This window comes from Corvus kubaryi, unplaced genomic scaffold (assembly GCF_017639235.1).
Source record: "Corvus kubaryi isolate FWS band 111438036 unplaced genomic scaffold, C.kubaryi_AGA036_p1.0 37387, whole genome shotgun sequence".
Classification (NCBI taxonomy): domain Eukaryota; kingdom Metazoa; phylum Chordata; class Aves; order Passeriformes; family Corvidae; genus Corvus; species Corvus kubaryi.
The window spans coordinates 1,889,750-1,917,383 of record NW_024581129.1 but is presented as its reverse complement, the minus strand read 5'-3'; the positions used below and the strand labels follow the sequence as shown (position 1 = coordinate 1,917,383).

At 41.3% G+C, this 27,634-nt stretch overlaps 1 protein-coding gene across 4 annotated transcripts; it reads right to left on the bottom strand.

Annotated features, from left to right (window-relative positions):
- Positions 1-979: 979 nt before the first annotated feature.
- Positions 980-27,634, bottom strand: EEF2K (eukaryotic elongation factor 2 kinase). Of its 4 annotated transcripts, none has more exons than XM_042037120.1 (19): positions 27,499-27,634; positions 23,222-23,543; positions 21,390-21,440; positions 19,584-19,684; positions 17,974-18,034; positions 17,107-17,144; positions 14,797-14,968; positions 13,524-13,673; positions 11,902-12,034; positions 11,100-11,227; positions 10,464-10,665; positions 10,131-10,183; positions 9,313-9,390; positions 8,448-8,510; positions 7,059-7,193; positions 5,931-6,119; positions 5,434-5,558; positions 4,686-4,864; positions 980-4,037 (listed from the first exon to the last, which is right to left on the bottom strand). In XM_042037120.1, exons 2-19 carry the CDS (start codon positions 23,462-23,464, stop codon positions 3,928-3,930), a joined length of 2,211 nt encoding a protein of 736 aa, XP_041893054.1. In that variant the 5' UTR covers positions 23,465-23,543; positions 27,499-27,634; the 3' UTR covers positions 980-3,927. The 4 variants fall into 4 exon arrangements, with proteins under 4 accessions (XP_041893054.1, XP_041893056.1, XP_041893057.1 ...); XM_042037122.1 differs by lacking the exon at positions 27,499-27,634 and adding an exon at positions 26,572-27,137; XM_042037123.1 differs by lacking the exon at positions 21,390-21,440.

The following is a 27,634-nucleotide window of genomic DNA, read 5'->3' as shown; positions in this document are numbered from 1 at the left end:
GCCTGTCCCAATTCAGATGGAAGTCCTGATTTGACCCATTGTAACCACACCTGGCTCTGTCAGCACTCCCTCTGCTCTGAGTGAAATTACATCTGTGGGGAAGAGAGTGAGATTCAAATCAGTCCCACAGTAACTAAGAAACAGGCAATATTCTTATTTACACTTCAAAAGCTGTAAGAGTTTGCTGTCTCCATGGTTTCTGAAGAATGCTATTCTTACTTTGCTACACTTGCCAAACAGGCTGTAAAGCTATAGCAGAGCCAAATTTCACCATTTTTCATCTTATTGATTCTACAGTGCAGAGGCCCACTTGGTGCTTTTTTGTTAGGAAATTCTGCTATTTCACAGTGCCTTTGCTAGGGGGTAATTTCACATTGTTTAAACTACACAGGTGTAAGAAGTTCCACCTGTCTAAATAAAGCAATAAAAAAGCAACAGGAAGAGCTCCCTTTGTAACAGTTTGAAAGGGCCTGTATCAAACAGATTATTCTTGAACAGAAAAGGAAATAAATCATAGCAAGATGACAGTTTATCATCAAATATTGTAGCCAGGACAAAAACCTCTCCCACCTCAAATCACAGAGCCCAGGAATTTCCAGCCCATTCTCAGGACTAAACAAAAGCTAAATGCATAGGGAGGCCTCTGCAGCACCCTGCAAATGAGCCCTCCAGCTCTTACATTTTATCCTCCATTAGGTACAGGCACCACGTGTGTAATCAAATGCAAATCAGAGAGTACATCAACCATTTTGTTTTTCTGGAGGAAAACAGATTTTGTTGCTACACATCTAATAATTTCCTCCCAGTTAGTTACTTCTGACTGTTGAAAGGGGATGAAATCAGGAATGGAATAATACAAATAACAGAGAGGATTTCTGGAAGCTTGCAATAGTAGGATTGAATTTTGGCAATCTGTAAAGAAAAAAAAAAAACAAAAAAACAAACCAAACACCCACAAGCAATGAGTAAAACTCTGAGAAAAGTGACAAAAAGAACCATTTTATTGACTAGCCAGAATGAACCCAGACAAAGTGAATGAGAGGACTAAGTGATGCAGGCAAGCAGTATTTGCTTGTCTGACATACAAACAAAGGCTTCCATCTCACTGTCCTTACCCAAGCAATATTCCCACTGACATCTGGAAACACTGAACCCGGGTAAGTTCTGGCAGGCTGAGCCTCAGATTCATTTTCACATTTTTTAAAAATACAGATTTTTGTTTATTCATTGTGAATAGATTAAAAATACAGCATATAGCAGTATCATTGCAAAAGTCTTTAAAATATACAGTTTTTCCCTTCAAAAGAATGTCACAGAATAAGTTGTGAATATTTCTGTAAACAATTTCCATTTTCATATTATTGACAGTCCCATTTACTGTATGGCTAAATCATATGATACACCTTAGGACAGAAGGTAGTCTTCATCACTAAAAAGCAGTATTTGCAAACAAAGAATTAATCATAATAATTTTTGCACTGAGTTGTGTGCACATTTACATACCAGATCTACACAGAGCTGACAGCAACTTTAGCAACTACTGAATTTAGCAAATTAGACTACACCAAAAAGTGTCAATTATTACACTCTACATCCTCTGCATGCACATTTTGGACAGGCACTTTCAATCTCCTCCCTACATGGTTAGTGGTGTTGTCACACATGCTTCCTTCTCAAGGAAAATCTCAAAGATTTGGCATCAACACCTTATGAGGGAAACAAATCCTTTTGTCTAAGTTTGCTATAGTCCCTACACTGTATAGGTTCTGCACAAAACAGACTATTCAACTGTCTTTAGAGGGGAGTGGCTTCACCTTTCACTGACAGCTGATACCTTAATGCTATGAACTGAAATAGAAAAAAAAAAAAGCCACATCCCAGAGAGGTTTTAGGCATCTAAAGCAGAACTTTGGATAGTTCATCTGAATTGCAGTTCTCCAGTTCTATTTCAGCATATTAGGAACATGAAGTACTAGGTCCAAAAATCTGGCCATTTTAGTACCTCACTACCCAAGACCAACTGAGATGTAGAAATGAGACCTTCCCCCATTAATGGGTGAAGACCTTGGTCTTCACTCTCAAAACAAAACAGGCCGTGGGCACTACTTTCCCACAACCCCTGCAATGTACAGCTAGATGAAGTTGCCATGTGCTGCAAGGCTGCTCACAGCTACAACTGCCTGGTAGTTACAGCACCAGCCAGAAGCACAACACTGAGGATTACTTTCCCTTCTCTCCTAGAAAGGATTCAAATCCTCCCATCTCACTCCCTTAACCACCAGGAGATCACCCCTTTCAGACAGTGGCAGTTGTTATTGACATCATCCTTGGATACTGTCTAAGCAGTAATTCAAGATCCACTTGCCATAAAAAAGAGAAAATGGGAGCACAATTTGATCCCAGTGACAGGAACTTGCACAGGAAAGGGAGAACTGACTTCTGTTCCCTGAACAATTTCTGCATTTTACAAGAAATTAATATTCCTTGGCTATGCATGTGAGAAACCCTAATCAATCTGCATCATCTCTCAGCCTGCTTAGCTTTAAGCCTGCTTTTAAGAGCCTGGCTGAAGTGGTGAGCATTACAGGTCATTCAGCACTTCACAGGGGCTGCCCCTTGTGCACATCAATTTACACCTCAGGAGACAGCAAGGCCAAGGAAGCAGAAGCTTCCATCTTAAATCTCCTGCAAAATGCCTGTTAACCACAACCAAGGACCAGGAACAGCTTCTGTACTATCCATATAGATGGCACAGCAGCTTTGGAATAAAAGACTGGATTCGGAAGAAACTTATCTCTATACAATGATAATTCAACCACCACCAGGTATTTGTCCTCCCCTCACTAGTTAGGATTAGGCAAAGAGGACACAAATTCAAATGTTTGGGGATAATACTGTTCTCCCTTTCTAACTAGCAATTCTTCTCTAAATGGCATTTGAAACCATTTACAGATAAAACACCATTTAAAAATATACTTAAACCATGTAAATTGTTATCTGTACACAGAAATAGGTGAATCAACATCTCCTACCCTCTTCAAACACACATCTGGAAATGGTGGAAAATGTGTTCTCATTTTAAGTGAGATGATCTAGCTTCACTGAGATTTGAGATGACACTGTAAAAATAACTTCAAATTACCCATATATTACAAATCTTGCTACTGTCCATCACTAGACAAATATAAGGTCAGTAGAATTTTATCCAACTAAACTTTTATATGGTGCAAAATGTGAAACTGAGAGAGGTAGCTGCATGCCTCACCTCATCAGGAACATGAGTGATTTTCTAATGGTATAATATGCAATGCTGGTAATGAATAAAACATTCCACCCTGAACATCCTCACTGCCAATCAGAATCATCTTCCCTACCCCTGCCCAAACTAAGGATTCCATCTGAAATTCATTTGAGAATAACAGTGTCCAACAATGTCAGCAAAACAGAATGGGACTACTTACTAACATCAGTAGCTGCATCCATAAACTGAAAATTTACATTCATATGCAAATTTGGTGAGATACACCAAAAATGATGAAGAAATGCTGAGAATTTAGGAAAATGTTTTTCTGTATGTGGAGAGGAGAAGAAAAATGTAAACTGATCATTTGCTGTGTAAAAGACAGGATGTCTAAAACCTAAACAAGAAGGCCTCATTTTCTTTTGTCAAAAAAAGAGACCCCTTAGTTCTAACAGTAAAAATGTACAAAAGGTCCAAGTGTGTCAGCACTACAGCTTTAAAACACAAACAGAAGTATGCTGTGGCACCCTACATACTACTTACACTTAGATTTCTACCCTCAAAAAATTATAAAACTAAAATACGAAAGAAAGAAACTGGTAACATCACATAAAAATACATCTTTTTAGCTGCAAATGCAGCAAGTGTATTAAAAAATTATATACAAGAACTGCTTAATTTCAGTGTCATTCTTCCATCACTGCCCAAGCCTCTTCTGCTTTTTCGTAGTACTGATTTGCCAGTCTGCCCTTCATGGCTTCCATGGCTGCTTCTGCTGCTTCTGTGTAAAGCTCACCTAGAGAGGAAACAGTACCAGTTATGTTGACAGAGTAAAGAAAGAACATGGCTTTAGCCTGAAGCAAATAAAGGACAAAAGGAGAAATTGAGGTCAAACTGCAGGACCGGATGTACGGGTGTGTTCTAATAGTGTCAGAGTTACACCAGCTGGGAATCTGGCTTCTGCTCTTCAAGTTGAAAGTGATACAAGTGGCTGCTGATGGCTCCTCAATATATTTGGAAGGATGGGAAATAGGACCAGCCTGTAGGAGCCCCCCAAGACAGACATCTAGGATGTAGGTTACACAGCAACTAAGAGAATGCTGTGTAGGGCCTGGGAGTCAATGGGTGTAACTCAAACTACAAGCACCAACCTGCAGCTCAGGAGAGTGACCCGAAGAGCAGCCTCGGAGGGAGTGAAGGTTGCCTGGCAGTGACTCAGTGTGCCACAGATTGGACCTAGCACCACCCACTACCCTGTCACTGCCAAGATCTCTTCTTTCACTGTTACCAGCCTTGTTACACCCAGCATCATTAAATCTGAAGGTACTGACCCTCTCTGTGTTTTGTAACAGCTGAAGCAAGAAATCTATTGTTGGGGTACATGCTGGGGGAGAAGGGAAGAAAAAGCAGGATTATAGGTAACAGAAACAAAATGAGGCCACACCTGATCTCTGTGGATCCTTATCCAGGTTGAACCCTCCCATCATGAACATCTCTGCTTCCCTGGCCAGGAGCAGATACCGGGGCTCATCCTGAGTGCCATCATATTCACCTCCCTCATCATAGTCGGTCATGTTCAGCGCAGCATTGTACCAGTGCAGTGCCTCCTTCCAGTCCTGGGCCCTGAAGTACAAAAATAATTTGGAAGATGGTTCCCTTAGGAAACAAATGTACTTTGCATTGGAGATTCAGCATCCAATTTTGTACCAGCTTCTCAGAGCTTTGATGCTCTCCAAGAGAGCAAATGTTCTCATGAAGACTCACTAACTGCACTGCAGCATTAGATCACTACAGCAGAATGAGGCTGGGGTCACGTTATGCAGGAATTACAGAGGAGAAAGTATTAGACTGAAGTGTTTTGCTGAGCTCCAGAGTCTGAGCCTCATTACCAGCTGTATGGTTTTGGTCTGGCATTTACATTTGTGAAAGTAACTGATTTAGAAAAAAACCTGAAGTTGCAGAGTCTTGTTTCATAAATACATTAAAATCAGTTATTTTCATACTGAGAATGCTCAGTGAACTTCAATTAAAAGTTTAATGTTGACGGTGATAAAATTTATAGTTTCACTGTTGTGCAAAACAGAAAACCCAGGTAAATAACAAGGACATGCTAAAATAAAAAAGCAGAAAAATCGTTGCCCCAGCCCTGCCTCAGTGAAGTACCACCAAGTTAATTTAGCCATGCACAGTACCTGTCTGCACCGAGATTTACACCTGTATCATATGCTCTTGCTACCAAAATCATGGAAGGCCGGTCTCCAGCTTCTGCTGCTCTCAGCAAGTAATTAAATCCTTTATTTCTGTTCTCCTTTGTGTCCTAGTAAAGGAAACAAAACCTTTAAAATGCTTATTTCTAAGTAAAACCATCCCTTCATCCTTCTAACATTAAATGCAGCTTCTCAAAGTCAGCAAGTATTTAGTATGTCTGAGAAACTGGCACAGCCACAAGAAATAAAGCAGCTGAATAGTAAAGGTGGCTTCAAAAGCTTCCCAAAGGCATGCAGTAATTTACTGGCAAACCCAGAAAGAGGCGGCACGTTTTGCTGTTTTGTCCAAATCACAAAGTAATTATTTTTTCTGAAGAGGCTACACAACACCTAACTATGGTTTTTGCTTTGTCTCCCTTTCCTGCTATTCCTATGTTATTTTTCCAATGGATTACAATTCTGCTTTTTGGCATTTTCCGTACCTCCAGAGTGACCTCGGAAAGAATGTGATGTGGCAGCTGAGAGCACATGAGTCCTAAGCCAACGATGGCTTCCAGCTCCCCGCAGTCTGCGGCGTGCTCCAGGTGGAACAGGGCCGACTCCCGATCCCACTCCTTGTCCTTCTCACAGAAGCGCCCGGCTTCATGATAGCGAACCATGGCCAGGTGAACCTGGACACAATTGCACAGGACAGACACAGGATCATGGAGGGATCCTTCAAAACCCCTCTGCCCACACTTTACCAGGTCTTAGAGGTATGTCCTGGAGTAAGAGGAGGCTCAGGGGAAATGTTATCACTCTCTACAATTATATAAAGGGAGGTTCTAGCAAGATGGGGCTCAGCATCTTCTCCCAAGCAGCTAGTGACAAGATGAAAGGAGATAGCCTCAAGCTGCACCAGGGGACATTCAGGTTGGACATCAGGAAGAATTTCTTCATGGAAAGGGTTGTTAAACACTGGAATGGACTGCCCAGGAAAGTGGTGGAATCACTGATCCTGGAGGTGCTCAAGAAACAACTGAACATGTCTGGTTGACAAGGTGGTGATCAGTCAGAGGCTAGACGCTGATCTTAGAAATCTTTTCCAACTTAAATGATTCTGTGAAAAACAGGTTTCTTCCCACACCAAAAGGTTTGAGAACACCTAAGGCTCCCAGGATGTTCAGAAAGATGTTTTAGGTATGGGCTTAAGGCCATACATAAACCCAAACTTAATTCACATTTGCATTATCTGGAAAAGTCTGGAGTAAAAAGAGTCAGTCCATGCTACCAGTTTTCAGGAGCTCAGCTTTGCCTATGTGTGATGTATGTGGAGCAGGCACACCATATCCATCCCACTGTATCTTCCCTGCGTGATGCCTCTGGAAAGGCAGACTAACAACAGCAGGGTTCTTCCCAAAGGAGCCCAGACATTGCAAGGCCAAAAGCAGATGGAATTCACGGGTTCCTGAACTCAGATGTCCCTTATACAACATGGGTAGGTGACACAAAGCTATGGATGTGTTATTTTCACCTGCACAAATAAACGCATGCAGGGCAACAACTCTATGTAAGTAATAAATACAAGATGCTTCTTGTTGGATAAAACAGTATCAATAGGCCCATCCTACCTTTCCAAGGACTGACTTCCCAATTTTCTTTTCAAGTTCTAGTGCATTGAGCCTCTGAATTTCTTGGGCAACACAGGACGGTCTGTGGATGTGGACTCTGGAAGAGTTGTAGAGATTCCATTTCTCCACACTGATCTGAAATATGAAATATATGGTTATTTATATTCAAAATTAAAATTCCCATCCATATGGATTACCACCCAGGAATCAAAGCCTCCATTAATATTGTTACTTGGTAGTAAATACTGTATTTTAAAACACAGCTTTCAAAAGTCCTATTAGTAGCTGAATAAATGGCTATTATTGTTCATTAAATAAATGGAGTAAACCCCTCTATTTCTAAACTGAACATCATCACTTTACAGTGAAGTAAAGAATCATCTTAAAGTTCTGAATCAGAAAAAGTTACTTACAAAAATAAGGAACTGAATAGTCACACTAAGCACTGAAGTCACCCATGCACAAAAAAAATGAAACCCACACTTTTCTGTCCAGAATTTCAGTTAACAACACTTAAAATGCAGCTTGCATTCTAGAACTCTAGGAAAATGACATGTAACAATGCAGACAATGACAGGCAGATACATGTGTTGGCATTTCTCAGGAGGAGCAACCCAAACGAGAAGAAAGTTTTCAACATAAGAGGTCAATGGGAAACAGCTGAACACAATCCTATCATAATTAAGGCCTTTGCAGGTACACAGGGGAAACACAGCAGGAAAGGTTACTGGCACAGAACTTCAGTCTGTTAAAGCTGTTTCAATTTTCTGAAACAGGAATATATAATAATTAAAAGGAAATTCTGAAAATTGTACCTAAATTAATTATTAATTATTGTCAAAGCTCTGCTTTTAATTTCCTTTCATAGCAGTTATATGTTTAAGTTAAACCAAAGACCAATTATCACAGAAGTTATATCTTGTAAAAACATTCAAGGTCTGGTCTTTCCTAACTCAGGTGACAGTGCTTCTCTGCACTGTGTATCTATTTCAAACACTGCATGTTTTTAAGAAATCATATAATCACACATAGGATGTAATTCCAAAAATGATGCACAAAAAGGAAATACAATTTAGTTAGGCAGAAAAAGAATCCATAGAACTAAAATTTATGTTTTTAAGTGAGAAACCCATGCATAATCACTGATTTATGACAGAGATCAGCTACAGAGGTGACAATTCGTTTCACAGTACTTCTTGAATGAGCAAATAAAGACGAAACATAAAAGGAAATAACAGAGAGGTAAGTTGATATTAATAAACATTTTCTGTAGCTGAAAAGGAAGGGAAACTGACATCTGGTTTAGTGATGTGGTTAGGTGGCAGATGAGTGGAACAAAGGACAAGCAGAGCAGCAAACTCATACTGTGAACATTTCTGCTTTATTTACCCTTGCAGAGCTTCCCAAACTGTCTTCATCAGACTCCTGCCTCCGGTTGTTGTTTGAATGGCCCTATGTTAATGTAAAGATTTGCATCATTCAATCTGCAGCAACTGATGTGTTCCAGGTTCACCCCTCTACACTATCCCCATCCTGCAGAATTAATAGTGACAATGACCAAAATGGTTTCCACTGGATCCTTTTCTTTCACTGATACCACAGTATTCTAAGAAACGTATCAAAATGATCAGGAACTTGGCACACATGGGCTTTAATCCTGTAAACTGGAGATGCCATGACAAATACCTTGCCAAAAGGAGATGACAAAAGGAGTAGTATCTTTGGAAGCAATATTCTCTTTCCTGTCTTCTAATTAAGTATCTTGTTAAGAACTCCAGGTCAAATAGCATTTATTTAAAAATGTGTATTTCGGAGGAGTAACCAAGTAACCCACAGGAATTCTAAAGTTACATATTATTACCTGACAACAATGTTAAGTTCTGTAATGTTTCAAGCTATAAAAAGCAAAGAGGGTAAACGAGTCTGAAAGCAGATCATATTCATGGATTCCATATGACAAGAAGATGGCTACACCTCCCAAATGCAATACACAATACTTAAAAAACCCACGCAACAACATGTAATCAAATATGATATTTGAAATTAAGCTACTCATTACAAATCATTTCTTCCTGTAGGACTGTCACTCCCAATATGAATAAGTAATTTTCAGCATCAGGGAATTTCTTTGTTTCCTCTGTTTTCAAAGTCTAGATCAGGATCAGATCTAGATCACGAAGGACAAAAAACAAGATTCTTCTACAGAAACAGTTTAAGCATGAACAGGCCCAACTCTGCTATACCAGTCTCTTACCCTCTCTCTATGATCCAGATCTTCTGTCTCACTTCTCTTTTCACTGGGATATCCACTGTCTCCACCATTTTCAAAATCCTACAGAAGACAAGAACAGAACAGCATTAGCATCACACTTTGTAAGGACCTTGGCTTGACACTTCTCACAGAGCAAACCTTTTGCTGCTTCAATGAAAAATACTGGATGGTTATACTGGATGAAAATGATTGTGCTACCTCTGCCAGAAGGAGCAAGACATTATACAGAAAGCACTATCTAAGATTGTCTTCTCCCTTACATACATTAAAAAAACCAACGACTTGCACATTTTATCAAATCAAGAATCCACTAAATACAGTTTTCAATCTTCAGTGGAAAATCAGTAACTGACAGCCCCTGGCACTAAGGCCCAGCACTGGAAAATGCCCATTGCAAACTTCCTGCATCTCCTCAGGCAAGGTTCTCTAACATCCCATGGTACCAGTACTTGCAGAGACCTCATCCATAGGGATTCTTTAGCTTTCATGCCACAGTAGCTGGCACAAGTGCCCAAGACACAACATGAAAGCAGGGGAACAGGTACATGCTTTAAGTACCTGTTAAAATACATCAGATGCAAATAAATTTCTGGTGGCAAAATAATGAATACTAAAATATTAAAATAAAATGTTCTTCCTTTACTAGAAACAGCAAATGCACAAAGGTAACATGATCTGCAAGAGTAAAAATAGGCAGAGCATCTTTATGTGCTTTTATTGAACAAAACCTTTGGGAAATCCTATAAAGACACATTTCATTAGGCAACTGCAACCTCATTTTCTGTTGGAAAGACACTCACCCTTTTGTTGTCAAGCTGATCCAAGTTATCCACTTCATTGAACACAGGCCAGTCTAGGAGAAATATTTGCTGTTATAAGGACAACATGATTGACAAAAAAGCTCTAGATATCATCATATTACTGCTGTTTTTTTTCACAGAAGCATCTGTACATTAATTATCTACATAGAAGTACTTTCAGTGTTATTTCTGCTCAAAGAGGAGCACCAAAAACAACCGTTCTGGACTAAATCAATGCTTGTTGTGGCTAAGAACAAAGTTAAGACAAAACCGAAGTAAGACAAGCCCACTGTTCAGAACCGCCCCCCGAGGTGATGGATGAGGCTCACTCACTGAGCACGTCCACCTTGTGGCTGTGAGGGGTTGCCGAGGAGGGAGAGCAGGGCAGGGAGTCAAATGCCACATCACTCATGCTTTCATCCCCGGAGTTCTCAGACAGGCGGAAGAGCAGAGGGGGCCGACTCCCGGACACCGTCCTCACCCGGCTGCTGCCGCATTTCTCCTCTGTGCCACGGAGAATCGTCTGAGCGGATTCCTTGGCAAATCAACAAGAAAGTCCTGTGAATAATCCTTCTGTGTATCCCAAGCATGCTACACAAGCCGATGTGGATGTTTATTAGGAGTCCTCTACGAAAGAGAGGGTATAAATATGCACATGTATAGTGAAGTATTTGCTTTGAAAAGTTCTACTCTGCAATAAAATATCAAGCCCTGACATTTTTACTGTCAGAGAGAGTTTTGTTTAGGACTGAATTTCATTCAAAGTGTGTCATCAAGTCCCATTCCCACCAAAATTAGCTGAAACTGAGATCAATTTGCAACAAGCATCAAATCAGGTTTGTGAGATCCAAAACTTAATAAATTATTTCAGCATTCAAAGATCTCCTTGGTCCCAAGCATACACTGTGTTACAAGGTTCCCTATTAATTAAAGCTACAGCTTAATTACACTTTTTCATCAAGCACTTACAAGCAATTTTTTATTATAATCCAAGGCATCTTTCTCTTTGGATGAAAGATCAAATGGTGCAAGCCCCATGCTTTTGCAGATCTTGTTGCAGAAATGAGAATGAAAGAACAAGGCCATACCTCGAACACCTAAGGCATTAAAAAAAGGTGAAGAAAGGGTTTAATCAAATTTTTATTATGATTTACTTACCAAAAGCAAAAATTCCAAAAGCTTTTTCTAAAAAGTCCAGAGAAAGAGAGAGAGAAAATGCTTTGTAGCACACAGCCTAACCCACTTCCATTTCAACACCTGTAAGAGCTTTCCACTCTCTGCACAAGAGAGTTAAAGAGAGTCTGAAAAATCTTGAAAAGCTATGTATGAACAGGATATAATAAAAACCTAATTTGGCTGCATTGCTGAGGAATGTGCCTAAATTTGATCCTGCTTACAAAACCTGCAGTGTCCTATGAACAACTTCATATATAGACACTTGGAACTTCAAAAATACATGGTGCCTATCTCTCTGCACTCAGCTGTATCCATTCCTGCTACGTGACAAGGAAATCAAAGGCCATGATTACTGCTCTCACATTGTAGAAACTACTTAATTACATTTCTTGTTTAGGAGTAAGCCAGGAGACATGAGCCAAGATCAGCTCTCATTTTAAGTCTGCCCTTATATGACAGCTGAGCTGTACAGGACTCCTCACAACAGAACTTCCCCAGCTGCTTGCAAGACCCTCAGAAATGAGTGGCTACTCAGCAGAGCTGGGAAATAAAAAGAAGCACCCCTTAGTACGTGAAACAGAATCATTGATTTTACCCAGGTTGCCATCTCCAAAATCTGTACCACTCTCTGTATGGATCTGAGGGTCTGTGTAAAGATCTCCAACTCCCTGGATATCAACAATAATGAGTTGGTGTCCTGAGCGCTCAAAGGTGAAGTGACTGAAGGCCTGGAAAGAACCATAGAAGATGTCTGAGAACACTCTCCCTGGATCTACTGGAAACAGCAACATATATTCACCTGTTATAAATGGGAAAAGAAGTCTGATAACCCTATCAGTGAAATATAACTGGTATAAACATCATGATGAAAGAAGCAAGAGAGACTAAAAGCATGTAGTATTGTCTCTCCCCACCCTGCTCCAACTTGCAGATAGGCTAAAAAAGGCAGGGTGAAAAGCAGCAGTGGGCACAGGCAGGGTAAAGAAGATTGCTTAATTCCTCATTTTTGTACTGGAGATTGCTTTTCACTAGAGTCTTCACCTTAGGTAGTGGGGAGCTGGCTAGCAGAGGGAACAACAGTGGGCTCTGAAGCCAGTGCAGAGTAACTTCTGTATAAACATTCGGGCTGTGCCTGTGAATCTGCAAGCTCTGCATCTCTGGGACACTGCTTCCTTCTGCCAACAAGCCTTAGCTCTGCCACATCTTGGAAAAAAACCCCATAAATAAATGTGAGCATCCCCACAAATTCTTCTTCCCCTCTGAGAGCTCCCCTGAGTGACTGCTCTGTGTCTACATTTGTGTATCAGACAATGAATTACACATTTGTGCTCTCCAAAAAACACATTTCAAGAATCAGGTATAAAAAGCCCTTCTCTTCAGCATAAAGCTGAGATATTAGGAATCTTCTGGGAAGGCCTCCAAAAAAGTGTTGCCAGGCTTGGGGGAGGTGACTGGTGGTGATAGACAAACATTTTAACTGCAGCAAATACCACAGAACATTTTGTTCCCAACCTGTGAAAGCACAGCACTGATTCAGTGCACAGACAACAGCCCAGAACATAAATTCTCTGCTTACATTAAGCATCATGATAAATACCTTAAAAATAGTGGAAAAAATGTAAAGAACAGAACTCTCAAGGCTCAGTAAAATACCTTCATTACATTGACCACTTTGCATTTTTCGACAGTATTTTAAATTTATTTCACAAGATTCAAGAATCACTTGAAATCTGTACTTGTATTTCTATATGCAATCTCAGATTCAGCTATTGAGAGGCTGCAGCTGGAAAAACCAACATTTTTATATGCTAATGGACTAGATATATTTACATGCATTGGATACCAGCCACGTCTTGTGCATTACATGAGGCACCAAAAGACTATTCAGTACATCCTACATGAGAGATCTCACTGCCTCGATTTGAAGAAAGTTTGAAATATTTTGATGCCTGCAGTTATAATTAAAGGGCTTAAGGTTTCCAAAGAGTATTAACCCTGTTCAACTCAACTGTAATCAACTGAAATGCAAGAAAGAAGCACTCAGCGCTTGAAAGAGCAGGCCTCAAGTAAGGGGCAGACAAACTGCAAATAGAGAAATTAATCTGGCATTGTACTGCAGAGCCTGCAGTTTCCTTTCTTGGCAGTCATGCAAGACCTCTGGAGAGAGCCCAGAAATTCCCTGCAGCACTCTATGGAAACCGTTAAACAAAGCCTCACTTGCGGAGTTAGACGAATGTTGTCGTCTCGCACAAATCCAGAATTTGAGTTGTATTTGATGTATTTGCCCTCAATGTAATGTTCCAGATGAAAGAGAGGCTTTCCAGGCCTGTTCTTCATTTCAATAATACAGGTCTGTACTATATCCACCTGGGGAGGGAAAGAAGATAAACAATGACTAACAGAATACTGTCTTTGGATCAAAGTGCGTGTGAATCCTCAGCCATGAAAACTTTCCCAACACAAGAATCTGAACAATTGCTAAGATCTTTCTGTTTAACTGGGGGGAAGAGTACTGTGCTTCTTGAGTTACTGGAGGAATTCCATAAATTAAAAGCAGTCAGTCCAAAACACCTCACTTCTGCAACAAATCCCTCTGAAAAAATTCTCAGCAAGTGCTGGCTTTCTATTTTATCTTCTGGGTACCTTAAGAGTACTCTGCAAGCAGAGTCTGCTCTGCACCCAGAGAGCAAAACATACAGTCACTACTGCACAACTTGAAAAAATGCCTTTTCAGAGAAGGACTGAAGGTATCTACTGTTCAGGTTATCTCTGTATTCTGCCTTAGCTTCTCCCTCTGTCCCATACACATTCCTAAAGGAGAAACCATCACAACTCTCACTCTACTTGCATATTTTCTCCTATATGGCATTTAAAAATTCTAGATTTGTAAATTTTCTCTGTGTGCTTCACTGTATAACTCACCTTGCTGTTATGAGACAGGTAGTTATTAACTAACCCCTATATGTGAGGCAATGCAAATATCCCACATATCAAAACCTCTCATTTTGGCCATTAAAATTGTTAAGGCTTCCAGCAGGTTTCCAGCTCTTCTCAAAACTCACTGCTGGTTACATATTTGGATAGGTGTGCAAGATTTAAGCATCTACCTTCCTGAAGCACTAACAGTTAAGCACTTACTGAGACTGCTGTTGGCAATAAATTCTGTGACATCTCTGGTTATCTCAAAAGCAGCTGGGCACACATCAAAGAGAGCACTACAAACATCATTTTATTTTGGTTTTCAGTCAACAGCTGAGAACAGTCAGACACGCACAAACACCCAGCCCCTAGTCCTGGAAATATAAAGCAATTTCTGTATTTACTCCACTGAAAATCAGCTATCATTTAACAGAAAACGTAGTAGGGCAAAAGAATCTATCTAAGAATTTGAATGTGATGGAATGTGAACAAGTAATTCCCTCCAAATTATGTCTGAAATGAAGCCAACAGAAGCACAGTACTGCATTTTTGCTTTGATCCTTCAATGCACCTGTTTTGGTGGCTTGTGCCGGTTGTACTCTTCTCCCCAGAGTTTTGCTTCCATCTGCAGTCGAACATCCTCAAAATACACATCCCTGCTCACACTCTCTATGTATTGCTTGGCAACATAATTATAGGCACCTTTCCAGTTCTGAGTGTGTAAGAAGTTGGACAGCTTTTTTCTGAAAGACAAATCAATCGTTAGTGAAAGGAAACCCAAGGATTTTAGTTTAATATTTCCCCTTTCTTTGCCTGCATGGATAGAGCCAGGTTCCAAGATGAGCATTACCCTCAGTCATTTACCAGGTATTCTACCTGAAACGTGAAGCACAGGAAGTGGACAAGGGAGAATGAAACACCCTTTGGGAATGGCTGGGATGTGCCAAACTGTTTGGTTTAGATGCAGCTACACGTGCTCTGAACTTTCTCCTTTTCTCAATTCCTTTCCCTCCCTGTTCCTCTCAAACCCAGAGTATGAAGGGTTGGTGCCTCCTCAACAACCTGTTCTAATGTCAACAATTATTTTCTGCAGAAATTACCGGGGAGTGGCCTTTCAAACATGAACTGAGAAACCTCTTCTGGGATAAACGCAATCTGCTGCTTCTCAACACAGCAGTTACTGCTCAGTAACCCACATGCTCCCAGAAGCAAAATTGCACCTGACAGTTCTCATGATGCAATTTGTTGATGTGCAAATCTTTAATCCACAGATCCCTCCAAAGCAAGGGGGCTGGGGCAGGAGGGTGGTAGTGAGTAGCACAGGAAAACTTTGATAAGAGAGGATCTGCTGACTGCCAACAAATGCATTAAGCAGGTGCTTTAATCAGCAGCAGCACCCAAACTCTCAACCCTTCCCTCTCCTTCCTCTCCTCTCCCTGCCAAGACCTTGGTGCAGAGGTCTTGGTTCAGGGGACACTCTACAGGCCAAACAACTTGATGCTGTCTGTCCTCCTACACGGATGGGTACACAGTCACTGCAACAGAGGCCTTGGAAAGAATGAACAAGGAAGTGAGGTAAGAATTTCAGCCAGCTCTCAAACTTCACAGTTCTTGAAGGAACACACTCCTCTGCATAAAACAAGCCAGCTCATGTTTTTCTAAAGCCAATACCCTCTCATTGTTTCACTGGGCCACAGGCAGCTAATGCTCTCACTTTCTTAACTTAAGACTAGCAGAGTTACAAAAATCTAGGAGAGAGCTCCAGATGGGAAATATCAATGTACCACTGACACATATGGGAAACCAGCAGTAGGAAGCTGACATTCAAGTTATGCTTTCTTAGTACCAGAGGTTAAGGCAAAACTGCTAACAAATTTCTGTTTATGGCATTCCTCAAAATATTGTGTAATGGGGAGTTTGGTAAATAACAAGAGCTAAAAGCAATGTCAGCGGGCTGAGATTTGTTACTTCCTAGGCTTCATTCACTACTGTATCCAGCTGGCTTTGCAGGAACAGAGCCACCAGCGTGAACTGATACTGAAACAACACCAAACTGGAGCACTGAAGGGTTACTTGTCTTCCATTTTGCTCAAGTTCAAAACATCCCATTTTGGTCTTTCAGGAGTATCTATCTTTCCAGAGTTGAAACCACATATGAAGTGCAATTTCTCTGGATTCCACATATGGGAAGAAGAGGGAATGGTTTCAAACACACACACATGTACATTTGTTTCCAGAGTGTGGAAGGGGTGGGGTAATCTCTTAGCACAAAGCAATTTATATCTGGATGCTGATGCCCACAATAACATTTGATAACACTCTGCAAGGAAAGGAAAGTTCCTACTCTGTCTTCCCCCACACTTTATCCTTCTGGGCAGCGCAACTGTTAGTGTTCAAGTTCTGCCTTACTCAGAACATCATTTTGGTTTATGTGATCCAAAGCAAACTCTAGGAGGATAACCTTCTTCACAAGCTGAGGCTTTTCTAGTTGGAACAGAACCATCCAAACATTTTTTCTCCTTTTTTCTGCCTAACTATAGGCCTCAAGTTGGTCTCCAGGCTGCCCACACCTACGACCTCATATCAAATTTTAAAGTATTTTAGCACACAAGGAACACAGAAACAAAGCAGCTGTTACCACACATTCATTAATATTTTGCCTCCCAGAGATGGTTGAAGTAGAACATTCAGAGAACATTCCCCTTTCTAAATGCCACTCCCTGCAGGTAGAGTCACACAAACAGGAATAAACCCCTCAGCAATGCCCTTTAGAAAGGAGTTGAGCTTCACACAATTTCCACTACATCTAAGTGAAATTAGAGTCACCATAGAAAAAAATACTGCAGGGAAGCCAACAAAGATGAAGTGGGCAGGTACTCACGTTCTGAAACACTCTCGCATTGCTCCACGGCCAAAAGGCTGGGGAAAAGAAGAAACAAAAACCCAGCATTGCCATTTCCACAAAGTTAATTTCTAACCAGTAAGAGACACAACCATGACTTCCCCTTTACATAGGGCAGAAAGCAGTTTTCAAACAGGCTCTATAAAAATATTTCCTCAAGGAAAAATGAAAACCCACTGGTAGTGCAAGCAGGTATCTGGGGAAAAGGCACTTGGATAACCTCCCCTCGCAATGTCCCATGGAGAAGACATGGTATGTCTTTTAAATAAGTTATTTAAATTCTCTCCCCAGTTGGGAGTCAGCTCTGTGTGTCTGCCTAAGGAAGCTTCACAGACCTCATGCTCTCTGTTTTCAGGCTTCCATTCAGGATGTGCCAAACAGAGCATCATCTCCCCAGATGCCAAATACTATGCCAGCAGCACAGAGCGAGGCGACCCCAACACACAATCAACCCCAGGACTTAAATGGGAAGTGACAGTGCCTTCTACCCTCACATACAGAAAATTCAGCTGGTTTTCATTCTAAAAGCAGAAATTATTTGGGAGCACACAAAATACTAAGACTACTGCCAGGCAGGGAAATGATGCCAGAAGGAAATGGGAGGGGTGACATGGAAGGCAAATCACTGGGAATGGAACAAATGCCTCATGTTGCTGACAGGGAAGGTCTGACTCCATTTTCTACTCTCTCCTGGAGAGAATGAGACAAAGAAAAAGAGATAGGAGAAAAGAACTACATTGAGACTTCAAAACTTCTATGAGGAAAACATCTTGCTGCCACTATTCAGGAACAGAAAGGAAATTACAAACTTGCTGCTAGTAAACATGAAGGACAGCGTGATCTTACTTGTGAAGCCATCTTGATAAGGACTTCATCTTCAACCCAGTCGCCAGTAACTGCATTGTACCTGCAAAATCAGGAGATATGTCTCAGAAAAACGCAAAGGGAACCCAAATCCTCCCATTTCCAGCACCTATCCTTCCTCATCTGTAACTGACTCTGGAAAGTGCTGCTGCCACTCCCACACAAAAGCTTCTAGTCTTCCCACCACACTCTGGTCCTCCTCACTTTGGGCAGGCAAGCAGAAACACATTTAACTCTTTGAAGAGACACTGAAGCCTCCTGTCAATGAGCAGATTGCAATGCAGAATCTGAACTTCTGTAACACTGCAAATCAGGCTTTATCTGCTTTGAAGTTAAACCTCCTCTGTGATGCCTGGGCAGCACACTGGGGGGCAAAAAGGGACTCACCAAGTTCTACACACTGAGCAGGTTGTCTCCCCCAACCCTGAGCTTGCATAAACCTGCCTCGGGGCTGTGGAGAATGTGAGCAGCACCAGCTGTGAGAAGCCACGGGGCCAGGAACTGCCCAACACTGCACTGAGGGAAGAGAAAGTCCCTGCACAACCCTGTGATACAACAAAGAGTTCGACTGTGGTCTCTCCCCACCCCTTTAACTCCCAACACAGTGAAAGCCAAATTGAGAACCACAGCAGCTGAGTCATCAACACATGATTGTTTCCAGCTTGGTTCCCCCAGCCCGCACAGAGTAATTCATGCACGCAGACACCCCATATTCCTCCTTATATATTATGTATCATCTCAGTTTGCAGTAGATAAAAAAGATGAAAATAGGAGTATCAGAGCCACCTCTTTTTAGTAGTGTATTGAGTAGCCCTAAACCAAAATTTTCACTTATTTGTATTTTAAAATATGCGAACTATTTCAGGACTGTGTGGCTGACCAGGGACAGATGCAGTCTGTGGGGAAGAGCAGCACTGCATGACTGGTACGGGATTGGAAGGGAGGCCTCCCCAAACACTGATGCTAAGTGCTGATTAGCTGGCCTCTAACCCCTAACCCTTCCTCCCAGAAACCTGTGTCAGTAGAGTAAATATTTTGGCAAAGCTCGTGTTAAAGCACTGAAACCAGTTTCAGGGCCAAACTGCCTTTTAGCACGTAGACCACGCTGAGCTATTCTGGGCTTTATAAGGATTTAAATTCCAGCCACATGCAATACTGCATGGACCAGCAACACTGAAACTGCTATTTTGGGAAAGGCACACGGGGCTTTGTTGCTTTCTTTCCTAAACTACTTAAACTAAGTATGCTGCCTCTTTGTTGGGATTCATTTCCTTATTAGATTAAATTTATGGCATCAATAAACCAACTAGAAAATACTTTTCAGCCTTGTTTCCTGTCTCCACAGTGAAAGTCCTAGATACTGCTTAGGTGGGAGAGAAAGAGTGTGACCATGGTTTGCTGAAAGGTTTCTTTTTTGATGATGTGCAGTATTTACATATTCCTGGGAGACTGAGTTAAAACACACTCACTTTGGGCATTATGAAAAGCCTTCAGCCATGTAACTACAGATACTCTGCACGACACAAACACAGCCCTTGCACAAACCAGCAGCTCTATGTAACATCAGCATCCAAAGCAGAAGACCCACAGACCTGTAACGAGTGGCGTGCTCTGTCTCAACGTCCTCCAGATGAAATTCTGCCCAGGGATCAGGCATGTGCTTGGCTTTCTCAATAGCATGTTTCCAGGTTTCCTGAAGAAGTTACAGACTGGCACTTTATATATAATCAGCAGTAGCTCACAAAACCAGCACTTTCTAGAGCACATCAGGATCTCAATGCTATGAAGATGTGCAACTACACAAGCCCCCAAAGCACTACTCAGAGCAGGGACCAAACAGTACCAAAGACCACCATGACCTTTTTATAGTGTCAATTACAATGAAACTAGTTCAGATATATAAAGCATAGATTTCAGTTCAATTTGCACCAACTGTAAAGTTACTGAGAATAGAATCTGGCACAGTATATACCAGATATAATTTACAAAACCTGTGGTAATTTGCAGATATCTCTGACACACCCTGCAAGTGGCAATAAGGCACACCTAAATGATATTAATTCACTTTTTCTGTTTTGATTTTTAGCTTTTCATACCTAACAGCGTATGCTGATTTTGCACGCATACAAGTGTAAGAAAGTCCAGTAATGATACAATTTATATGGATAAAGGGTCCCAGACTCTGCTCAGCATGAGAATGAAGAAATTAGAAAGCTGTAAAAATTGATTATTATAACAATTCCAGACAAGTAGCTATTTCAATGTTCACCAAGTCAACAGTAAAATATCAAAGCAGTTTTCTGGAGTATAAACAGTCTCTCTCTACCAGCCAATTTGGACGCTTTACTCTTAACATTTTGTTCTCCCTCTCTTTACATTGTATATTTCCAAGAAAACTGGAGATATGACCCTGTGATGCCAAATGCCAAATGCCTTCTGCAAAGTAAGCAGGAGAAAAAGCACTCTGCACCCTGCCAGTAAAGAAGTACTGAGCTCTGAGGTATTATTACTGCCTCTGACTGAATTTCAAGTGTGCAGAAATGGTAACTTTTGACATTTGGGGATTTTTTTGGTTTTCGTCCTCAGGAATTTAAATCAGTCTTTTTTTATTAAAAAAATACTCTATGAACTTGTGTCAGCAACAGCAGCAAGGAAGTTTTTGAAGCAGCTAAGCTTTAAATGTTCATGTTTATTTTGAACTTCAGCTTTAACTATGCATACCTTGCAAACAATTTAAATGCTCCCCTTTCTGACAATAATAACACAAAATTGAAACAATACTACATTAAAGAAAACTAGTTTAAAGGACATGTTGACAAAGATTTCCTACATGTTTCATAAGAAAATGAAGTTGCCTCAGGTCATGCAATGACAGCTTATATGGACCTGAGAATTTCCATACTTAAATACCTATGACAGAAATAAGGAATAAGGAGAGACAACAACAAGAATTGCTTGGTCAATCAGCTGTATCAAATCATTCTTGAGTAGATTCCCTCTTCAAAAGGTGATGTGTGTTCATGTTAGATGGTAATTTAAATAAGTTAATTACTTGCACTTGATCTCTTGAGGTGCTTTGTACAAAGTACTCTCATCTTCAAACAAACACATGGATTTCATGGAAATGGTGCTAACAGGGCAATTTTTCTCCTGCTGGAGGCATATGGCTGCCATACAGTGACATTTCAGGGTAGAGAACACAAGATGGGTATTATTCCATTTAACGAGTACCTCTTTTAGTTTTGACTTGATGACTTTTATGGGCTGAGGCAATCAGTCCTCCCAAACAATAAAGTAATTAAAAAAAAAGGTCCATAAAAGGGAAAAAAAAAAACCAAACCAAAAAAAATCATAATGCATCTATTACACATGGTGTTGACATTTTCTTTTTAACCTACCCGACCATGGTCAACCACAGAGCCATGCTTAGAACGATGCTGTGTGTCATTCTAAAGGATCCATGAAAGACATGAAAGCAGGAAAACACATGTGATAAGACAAATGATTGACAAAGAGTCTTGGTTCTCTTTGTTAGTTAAAAAAAAAAAAATCCAGTAAAAAGCCATTCTTCAGTTTATATTTCCAATTTAAGTTGATTCTTAGAACCCCTGTGAACAAACCTATTGAGGTAAGTTGGTAATTTTTTTTATTGGAAAGCACATATTTAAAGGGTCTTGCCTATTAACTAGCTAATTAAACATTGCTGAGTCTTGTTTAAAGCAGAGAGTTAACAGCAATTTCTCTATCTGGCTCTGCCTTTCATTATCAATGGCCCACACTGCCTTTCTTTAGCTCTGGGGTCTAACAAGCAGACTCTGATAGGCCAGGCTGTGGGGTTTAGGATGCCATCAGTTCTGGCTGTCTGCTTCATAATGTTGGAAGTCACCATTCCTGCAGCTTAAACAGGACATGGAGACTTGCTTGCTCCACATCTCCACACAAAGCAATTTATCTGTCATAGGAGCTACAGTTCCAAACTAGACATTGTGGAGACCAAAACACGGGCACAAACATTCTGCAGAAGCAAAATGACAGCTTAGGAAGGAGGAAATAATTGCAATTTCTGAAGTCCTTATCAGTTTTATCTCAGACCATATGACTCAGAAATTGCACTGCAGACCCAGAGGCAAGTGTTTAGAACATGTTAAAATGTACACACAGATGAAGACCAAGCTCCCTATCAGGTCTTAACTTGCTTAGCTTAGCATACACCAACATCTGTCCCATTTCTATACTAAGCTTTTGCTCCTCACCTTCCTTAGGAATACACACCTTTTAAAGTTTCTATTCACTAGCTTTGGTAAAAATCTTTCTGCAGACAAGCCAGCTTCACTTTCAATGTGTTACTCAATATGTTATCTGACTGAAATAAATCCCCTGGAATCTTTTCACAAATAAAGCATGCATTAGGCATTACTGTGATTTTAGAGTATCTATTAAATAAATGTTAATATTTATAAGAAGAAATGTGTTAATAAACCACATTAAATTGTGGTCTAGACAAAATCTAAGAGACATGCCAGTTTAGCACAAACTGTGTTTATTTAGAATATCTAAGCTACAGAGTGGATGTCACTTGAGGCTCCATTGCCTGGCCTGATCTGTGTGAAGGGAGCTGAGTTAAAAAGGACACACTGCCAAGGAAGCACCAGCTATGGCCCCTCTGACCTCCCTGCAATGCTGTAGCTGCTGCTCATCCCAAAAAGGTCAGATACTGCTCACGTACGCTGCCAAGAACTACTGCCAGTGTGACACTTCATGCCCAAGCATGAAAGTCAACATGTCAAAAGCTCCCTAAGAAGGAATTACAACATAAAAACTAACCATTAAATTCTATAATTTACGATTTTATTTGCCCAACTAAAAATATCATAGGCTTGCAAAATTAATACTAAGTTATCTTCTGACAGGCCCCAATTTATCTTACATCAAGTGTATTATCTTTTGAATTTCCCAATCAACGCACTGCTTGTAAATGGTTTGATCCTTATGGCAGTGAATTGTTCTCCTGGATTGAGTGGAAGAAGATCTCCCACTGAACTGAAAGGGACAGTAAGCAATTCCATGGCAGTGTCAGACTATTGGCTTAATGGAATTAACTGCAGGTCTGGAAAAACAGATGAGCATCTTCATTGAAAAGTGTTAGTTACAAGAGATGAAGCAGTTAGAGAATGTCTCATGCCAACCAAGTAAAACCAAAACCTTAATGAAGACTGGAGCCAATACTTACCTTAAAGCTAAAGCTTCTGGGAGAAGAGCTTGAACTGTACTGCTCAGTTTTTGCTAAGCTGCTGTAATAATTGTCTACTTTGGTATTGGTAGACTTGTTAGAAACTGGATCATCAGTTATTGGACAGATAAAATAACTGTCTTCATCATCACTATCAGCATCAAGATAATTCCCAGAGTCCGCTGGAGTCGTTCTGGCATTATCAATCCCTTCCATACGAAAAATAAGGTCCTCGTCTGCCATGTTTGCAGGAGGTTGGTTTAACTCCTGCAACGACTGGAACACCCACTCCTCCAATGCACATGCAAACAGGGGGAAGAAGCTGGGTGAGGGAAGAAAAAAGGAAAAGGGCTGTTATTAAAAGAAAAAATAATGCATGACACCGATGTCAGCACACTGGCAGAAAAGAAACATATTTGCATCTGGCTCTATAAAAGTAATCCTCAAGTACCTACATGCAGTTTTGAACACCTCTGCTAGAGCTGGGTTTCCAGAAGGCATTCTGGTTTTAAACTGCTACAGGACTGAGAAGATAGGAGCTAGCATTATTCTATACTTGGTTATCTCCTCCTCCAAGTGTTTTTATTCTTCCTTATATGAAATGCTGAGTTTCACAACATTAGTCTTAGAAACTTGTTTTACCTTGAACACCACAGTTAGGTTTTCAAATCTTTTCAGGACAACTTTTCTCAAGGGTATTGTGCACAAATTATGAATCAAATGAATTTGAGAGTATTATTAAAAAAATTTTCCACCATCCACAAGATTTAAACTGACTTTTAGCTCACATACAATCAACAGTCCACAGTGGAAAATAGGCTGCTGAAAGTGTAGCACATTGCAGAAAAATGAGGTGGAGGAATGATCAAAGCCCTTGGAAGAGGTGGAAGTTTACACAGATACTCTGAAAATACTGGCATGTACAAAACAGAGGATTAGTGTGAATTTTCAAAATGTGGCCCTGATGCTGGCTGAGCAACAGGATGTAATTTAAAACAGATGCTTCCAAGTGTCACATTGTTTAGTTCTTCACCCAACCAGCAAAATCAAGGATTTTCACACAGCTAGCCTAATAGAACAACCATAAACCAAAGTTTTCAGTTTTGCTTCACTGTTATTCTTCAGCCCTTTGCATTTTGAGTCCTCTTTCTCCACGAAACAGGACGATGAATACACTCCTACAGCAGTATTCATAGTTGCAGACTTTACTCCCCAGTTACCAAGAAACTGGTCACCACAGAAACAGTGCCTTAACATGTGGCAGCTTTCACCAGCAACATTATCTCGTTGATTACTGCTCTTCTGATGGGGGCAGCATTCCCACACCTCAGCCAGCAACACAGGTAACTCCAGCACTCCATCCCCACCAGGCAGCAGCAGCTCTGGAAAACCACTGCTGCAGGAGGTCTCAGCCAGCTCACCTCACTTTGCCCTGGAGCAGCTCTGGAGTGCTCACATAACCTGCTCTTCCAGGAAAGACCACACAGGAGCTGTCGATTCTGGAAAGGGGCAGTAGCACATACCTGGCAGCGGAAGGTGTCCTCAGTTGCCACTGCCATTTTTACCGTGATCATCTTACTCAGTGTGCACTGAGTGCTGGAGAAACTCTACTGCCTGTCACACACACAGACAGCAAGTGTCAATGATGCTTCAAGGATGTGACTATTCCAGGACATACCAGAGCACTGGACAGCCCCATTACACCCAAGTGCTGTCCTGCACTCCCTTCTGCTCCTGCTGTCACACACACCAGCAGATCCATGGCGTTCAGGACAGTTTGAGAAGCAGCAGCAATGCAGGACTGCAGGTTGTGCAGCAGTGACTGCAACCATTCTGATTTCTGTGACTTGTGTAAATGGAGTATCACCACACAGATCAGTTTCTATTTAAAGCTAATGGTGTTTATAAAAAGTCTCTTGTTTTTTCTTGGAACCGTATTTCTTGCAAAGTACTTGTGGTGTTTACTTTGGAAGTGGATATACCAAGAGCCATACTCACATAACGTGCTCTTTAAAACAGAATTCAGTAACCACACCTTGAACTACACAAACACTGCTCTAAACCTCACAGTTTGCTTGATAAAAAGCCTTATAAAAAAGCCTGAGCTTCATCTCAAGGATTATATTCTGTGCTTTTGCATTATAGCACAGAAGTTGTACTATCTAGGAATTTCTGTTACTACTGCTGTTGTGTTTTGATCATTTAATCTTTAATATCCATTACAGAAGCATTCCTAAGGCTAAGCAACAAGGAGAGTGAGACTGCACTGAATCAAGCCTGCCAGCCTGCATTATCACACACAACCTGTAATTTTAACTACCCACTCCAACCCACTTTGAAAATTTATTCCATTTTCAATCAACCTTGTACTATGTGATTCAAAATGCAGAGAATTTAAAATACAGTTCTTAAATCTGCTCTAGTCTGTATTAATTTTTTTCCCATGCCTGTTTCAAGCATTTTTATTTCTCTTGCCTTTATACCCAAGAGCCACATGACCAGGAGGGGCAGGTGAGTCGCAAGGACAACACGCAAATATGTGAACACAGATAAACAGCAGGGAAAATTCACATCTCAGGGCTGTTAAAGCCTGACTTGTTTCTTGTAGGAGTCTGTTGTTACAAAGCACTGCTGGGTTTGGTGAGAGTCTTGACCAAGGTTCCACCGTGGCCTCAGCATCTGCCTTAATTCATCCCAAAGAGCTGAGTGATAGGAATGCTCCAGTCAGCAAAAGAAGGGACAACCAGAGCATCTCCAGTTGCTTCTAACTCACTGTTTCAGCTCAGACATGGCCCTCTGCACCTCTTTAACACAGGACGGGGGAACACCACTGCCTTGCAGCAGAATCCCCAGCTTCTCTTGAAGAGAAGCATTAAAGCAAGCATGACCCAGCTCTCCCCAGTATAATACTAAATCCCTTTTGGTTTAATACCGCATCAGTCAAAGCCATTTAACAGGATACCTGTAAGAGTAACAAGCAGTTTTTTTCTTGAAAGAGAGAAGTCATCTCTCAGATTAACAGTCTTTTAAAATACAGATTCAAAATTTAACCTAAGCAACTATACAGACTGTGCACCTTAAAAAGTACTACCACCCTTATGAACAGACACAAAGCTACATAACATTGTCCAGAACAACCCCACTAGCTATGTTAATGATCTGTAGGACATTACAGAACTATTTTGCTTTCCAAACACGCAACCGACCCCTGAAAAGAAAATGTCTATTCTCATCTGCACTACACACTGCAAGAAAACAAGTTTAGTGAGTCTAGGTAAGAGCAGTGATAAAAAACAAGATTAAAAACCCCACAGATAACTCACTGTCTACCTTTGAAAACCTTGTCTTACCAAAGACAGATCTTCTAATGAGAAGCCTTTAACACAGGTTCCATCGAGTGTGTCACTACTGCAAACACCATGGCACAAATCACAGTCCGTTTGCCTGCAAGCACAGCTGGGACAACCACTGTATTAGTCTAAGTGTTAGAGAGCACCGATGCAAAATTCATGAAGCAAACGGGTGAGTTCATCTGCACCAGCCCAGAGTACGAAGCGCTTGAGACAAAAACCTGGGCAAGGAAACACAGCACGGCTTCAAACACACGAATGGCTTTTAGAGCTGCAGGCAGTGAGGCACAAGAACAGCCCTTCCGAGTCAAGTCCACCCTGCTGCCAAACACACAAATAAACACTACGTTAACAGTACCCAAAACACGGGGGCAGAAAAGGACAGGAGAGGAACTTCCAAGATAACTTGAAAATAGCCTTCCATTGCCATTAATAGACCTGCCATTTCAACTGGCTTTAAATACTCTGCACAATTACCTATCACTGACTTTTTGTAAGCATTTCCTCAGTACCCCACGTTGCTAATTAAACCCGTGCTTTATGCGTACTGAGGCATTTGAAGAATTCTCCAAACACGAGCCGTCCTGGAGCAATCCCAAGCTGTCAGGGCGGACTCAGCCGCGGTCAGCCCTGCACACAGCAGCTGCTCCACGGTCACAGACAGCACTTGGCACTTTTAAACAGCGTAGGCACCAAATTATGCGCACTACCGCGGAAACATAAATGGACGAAACGCTAATCTTCAGGTGCGAGCGCAGCACTGCTGCCCAATAGCACAAACCAGGTTATTTTTGGGCCCGCGCAGAAGCCTGAACCACCCCACTGATCATCATTTTCCGCAATTAAAAACGCCCTTCCCGCCGCGGGCAGCGCTGAGGCAGCTCCCCACCGCCGCCGGGTCACGCCCCGCACCGCGACGGCACCTACCGGGTTAGGAGAGCCCCGCTCCACCGCGCAGCGCGGTACGGAGCGATCTCACAGCCCCCACAGCCGAGCTGCCGCCCCGCCGAGAGAAGGCAGGCGGGGGGAGGAGAAGCCGCCCCGCTGAGGGGAGGGAGGAGGC

What these genes read in the sequence shown, in the direction of transcription:
- EEF2K (XM_042037120.1), bottom strand. Translation starts at nt 23,464, where the DNA reads ATGGCAGACGAGGACCTTATTTTTCGTATGGAAGGGATTGATAATGCC. An exon ending in ATCTGGATCATAGAGAGAGG is followed by an intron (nt 8,511 to 9,312) that starts GTAAGAGACTGG and finishes ACATTAACATAG; the next exon opens with GGCCATTCAAACAACAACCG. An exon ending in GTTTGGGAAGCTCTGCAAGG is followed by an intron (nt 7,194 to 8,447) that starts GTAAATAAAGCA and finishes TTCATATTTCAG; the next exon opens with ATCAGTGTGGAGAAATGGAA.